We start from the raw sequence: 4,400 nt of genomic DNA, 5'->3' as shown, positions 1-4,400 counted from the left end.
CTTTTTAAAACTGCTTCCTCAAAAGAAACCTAAAAAAAAACAGCCTGTGGGAACGCAAAACATGGTGAGCAAAACTGAAACAGAGACATGATCTTTTAATCAGATACGTGCGGCAGTCTGAGGGAGAGGAGTAATTGGAGTAGTTTTTTCCCCCTGTTTTTAACAAGCCTCTCTTTAGCACAGGGAGTAATGGAGAGCGCCTGGATGGGTCTGTAAGTTCCTCTCTTTCCTTGGATTCCTGCTGAGGCAGTCTCCCACAGCCCAAGCACACCATACATTTCTCAGACAGGCAGACTCGTAAAAAGACAAAAAGGCACTGCTTCAAATCCACACTTTAATGAGTGAAAACGGAAGTAATGACATGCAGGGAATCATTCTTCTTCTCTCTGTCTTGCAAATTGACACCAATGACCCGTGGCCGGCTTAATGCCCCGGTTGTGACACGTTGCGTAATGCCAAATGAAAACTTTTCCCGGGATTTTCCCCCCAGGAGGAGATTATTAGGAATGATGACACTTGAACAATAGCTGGATCAGAGCGCTCGACTTTGTCATCGTGAGTGAATCCTATTACGTGACAGCATAATGGCCGTCTGTGAAAACAGAAACAGAATGAGTGTCAACAAGGCGTCTTTTCAGCGCCGAGAAACAAAGCTCATTTGAGGCGTCTCGCCACCCGAGCCGTCCCTTTGTGCGCGGCGTACGAGCCTCAATTGTTTTCTCATCGCCGAGTAAATGCCCGGCTTAATGTGGTGCCGCAGCTCGGGAGAAATGATACCTCCGGACATTAACAGTACGTTCATTTCTGCTGTTTGCATAATGCACAAGGTTACATTTGGGCTAAATGACAGCATGGACATGTACAACTTTCTAATGCTTTGTCATTCCACATGCAGTGAACTGGTTCCAGGTTATAAACGCTTCTGGCTATCAGGAGAGTATGGAGAACATCTTGATGGGATGAAGATGCTACTTTGGCATCAAACAAAGGCGAGGCTGTTTCACTTAACTGGAGGCCTCCTTTGCACCACAGACAGCTAGAAATGTGGGTAATAAACAAACTGATGAATGGCAGCTTGCCATCCGCTCTGTGTGTGTTTGTCTGAATTTGGAGCCTCAAAAGGCCTGAGAGAATCGCTTTTGTCTTCTATGAAGACGACAATGGCTGAAATAAATATGCTGTAAGGATACATTTTGATTTATTTGGCCATGCTGGATTGACATGCATGTACATTTATGTTTAATTTCTAACCCCCCACCGCATCATCAGCAGTCCACCTAAGTGTCAGGGGTAGGGTTTGAGCCCAGGGTTTGTGGGGGTGGTGGTAAAGTAACCGTAAACCTACCCCTGACCCTAGATGGTTACCGGTGACCTTCTGGATGTTAAAGAGGTGAACGAAGAATTATTGGAAAAACAACTTCCCCTAAAAGACACTTCTCTCGAAATGAAAAACGAAAAGCTAAGAACATATTCTTCTTCCTTTTCACAAGACTTAATGCCCTTAACTGGTCAGAGCAAACTGCTGAATGAAACAATGTAGCTGGTGTTTCAGAATCATCTGTATCTTATCATCGGAAAGAGAGAGAAAAAATCCCTTAAACAGAAAAATGTGGAGAGCCAGACCTCTCTTTCAAAGAGCCTCCAGAGCAGCCTGTTGTCTTTAAGGAAGGAGAGAGGGAGGGAGACTGCTTTCAGCGGCCCCGGGCCCGGGGACTGGTTCTCATCATTTTGACAATAAAACTCAAGGAACTGACACAAAGCGACATTTCATTGAAAAAAAATAGCAGAAGGGGGGCCGGTAGAGTTCCGCTGGTCTGCGCTGGATTGTCCACCCCTCCCTCTTATCCGACTGCCAAAGAGGAGCGGAGCGGTGATATTTTTTTTTATTATTATTATTTTTAAGGAGAGCGTTTGGAAAAGCTTTCTGGTGGTTTAATTCCCCTCCAGCACCCTGGGAGGGAGGAGGTGAAATGGTTTAAAGATGAATGAGTGATTGTGCTTTAAATTCCCAGAGGTTTGTTTTAATAGTGTCGAGTTTGTATGGCAGCGTTTTGTTGCTTCTTTTCAAACAGCTAAATACTGAATGACTGTGCCATGTGGAAAACAATACCTGACTTTAGGCACTTGCTGTTACTTTTGTGGAGTACATAAAGAGCAGGAGCAGATATAAGAAAAGTCAGCCGGCATAGTCTTTTTGGAACAATCGTGCCCACTCGGGACAGCAAAGGAATAGCGATAGCCGATAACAGTGCATGCTTCAGTCACCATGGCTCAAAGGCTCTGAACATGTTGCTTTGTATATATTTACACATCTGTACATTTTATACACTTTTCTACTTATATATATGTGTGGGGGTGAGAAAGTCTGTCTCATCAGAAAATACAGCAAAATGTCCTCTCACACATCAGCGCTGTTGGAGACCTGTGATAACCTGGGGTCAGAGTCCATTTCGAAGCGGTAATGGTAGCCTTCCCACACCTCCCTGCAGGCGTCTCGCATGTCATAGATTCGCTTCTTGATGCCTTTGCGGTTGAGGTAGAGTACAAAGAGGAAGATGAGGCCGATAAAGCCCAGGACTATACCCAAGAAGACATAAGAGGTCTGCAGAGCGAGATCTGCGGCAGCATCTCTCTCGTGGCATCCCAGAGTCATCGTCCCCACGGCAAGCAAGGACGTGTTTCTCATGCTGGCCGGGAAGACGCACGCGAGGCTCTCGACGTCTCTGATGCGATTCTGTGACCTGTTGAGCCACTGAGCAAAAGATTCAATTCCACATGTGCACGTGAACGGGTTCTCTCCCAGCAGGAGAGCAGCTCTGGGCAGGGAGTCCAGCTCTTGGAGGCCCTCTTCTGACAGAGTCTTGAGGGCATTGAGCGTCAGGTCGAGCACCTCCAGCTGCTCTAAACCCGAAAGGGTGGAGTTGTGGATGGCCACCAGGGAGTTGTTGGAAAGCCGGAGCATCCGCAAGCTGCTCAGGTAGGAGAAAATGCGCGGGGGCAAAAAGATGAGACTGTTGTCCGACAGGTCCAGTGCTCTCAGGGTCTCCAGGGAGCTCCAGTGGAAAGCCGTGCTCAAGCTGGTCACTGCAGAGTGGTTGTAGAGGGCTCGGCTCAGGTTGAGCTCCCGCAGAGACTGGTTCAGGACGGCAAAGGCCTCAGGATGAATAACAGCCAGCTGGTTGTTGCTCAGATCCAGAGAGCGAAGCCTGTGCAGTCCTTTGAAGGTGAGGGATTCCACCTCAGAAATTCTGGATTTGAAGATGACACATCATTAGCAATCACCATCAAGACTGAGAGAATGAAAGCACATTTACCTCGAATCAAACCTGAAAGAAAACTGAACGTGATCATTTGAACACAGTCTACTACTATGCACACGGGTAACAGAACTTAAGCCAATGGATCGGTGCAGTTCAAGAACAATGGGGGACATGTGAAGAATGAGAAAACAGAGTTTTGTCACAGTTTCAGTCCTTCGGAGCTTTGCATTAGCACAATAACAAAGAGCCCCAGAGATCAGGGAGAGTTTCTTACCTGTTATTGCTCAGAGATAGGTTGGTAACATTCTCCAACCCTTTGAAAGACTCCGGACCGATCCGGCTGATCTGATTCCCCGTTATAAACAGATTCCTCGTGTATCCCGGGATCCCAGCCGGGATACTCTGCAGGTCTTTGGAGACACACTTCACGGTGTGAGCCGCCTCTGAGCACTCGCAGCGAGGAGGGCAAGACGCGTATACGGAGGCGAGGAGCGCGCAGAAAACAATGCCCTGCGTCAAATCCAGCATGTTGGAAAGGAAAACAAAAAAGTGTCCGGTTAGAGAGCGGCGGCAAGAAACAGCGACAAAGAATACACGCACACGGGGAGAAACGATCAGCTCCACCGAAACATCATGATCACGAGCTGTCCCGGCCGGGAATGCGCCTTTAACTTTGGATCTCTGCAGAAAGTGTGGCCGGGAGGCTGGCTCTGATTTCCATGAGAACAAAAGTGAGGGTCGTGCAGATCAGAGGGGGTGTTTGATCCTTCGGGGCGTTGCTTCTGCTCCAGCAATGAAGTTAAAAGGACCATCGAGGAGTGTAGTGATCTGCGGGGAGGGGCTTCTCTCCGCCCGGATCTACGAGATCTTCCCCTCAGCCCTGAGTAGAGAGCGCAGGCATGAAGGATGGATGAGGAGGAGAAAGTGGCCGGGATTTCAGCGCTCGCTCTCTCTCCCATTTTTTCTGCACTCAAATATAAATGTGAATGTAATGAATTCTGGACTTTAACAGTTTTATTTCAGAACAAAGAACGGGCAAACATACTCGTCATTCCCAGCTCCCCAGGTGGTGTGCGCTAAATGTGGGGGAGGAGTGTTTGGGGGCCAACCTTCAGCCTTTGATCCCCCCTTTTCTTTAAC

The 4,400-nt window shown here is 47.9% G+C and overlaps 1 protein-coding gene across 1 annotated transcript; it reads right to left on the bottom strand.

The window, feature by feature from the left end:
- Positions 1 to 320: 320 nt before the first annotated feature.
- On the bottom strand, positions 321 to 4,081 carry tpbg1b (trophoblast glycoprotein 1b). Its single transcript, XM_082522350.1, has 2 exons — positions 3,535 to 4,081; positions 321 to 3,248 (listed from the first exon to the last, which is right to left on the bottom strand). Exons 1-2 carry the CDS (start codon positions 3,786 to 3,788, stop codon positions 2,399 to 2,401), a joined length of 1,104 nt encoding a protein of 367 aa, XP_082378476.1. The 5' UTR covers positions 3,789 to 4,081; the 3' UTR covers positions 321 to 2,398.
- Between the last annotated feature and the right edge of the window lie 319 nt (positions 4,082 to 4,400).

The sequence above is a fragment of the Aulonocara stuartgranti genome, assembly GCF_965226115.1.
Source record: "Aulonocara stuartgranti genome assembly, chromosome: 22".
In the NCBI taxonomy this organism is placed as follows: Eukaryota; Metazoa; Chordata; class Actinopteri; order Cichliformes; family Cichlidae; genus Aulonocara; species Aulonocara stuartgranti.
This window is presented reverse-complemented; position numbering and strand designations above follow the sequence as displayed.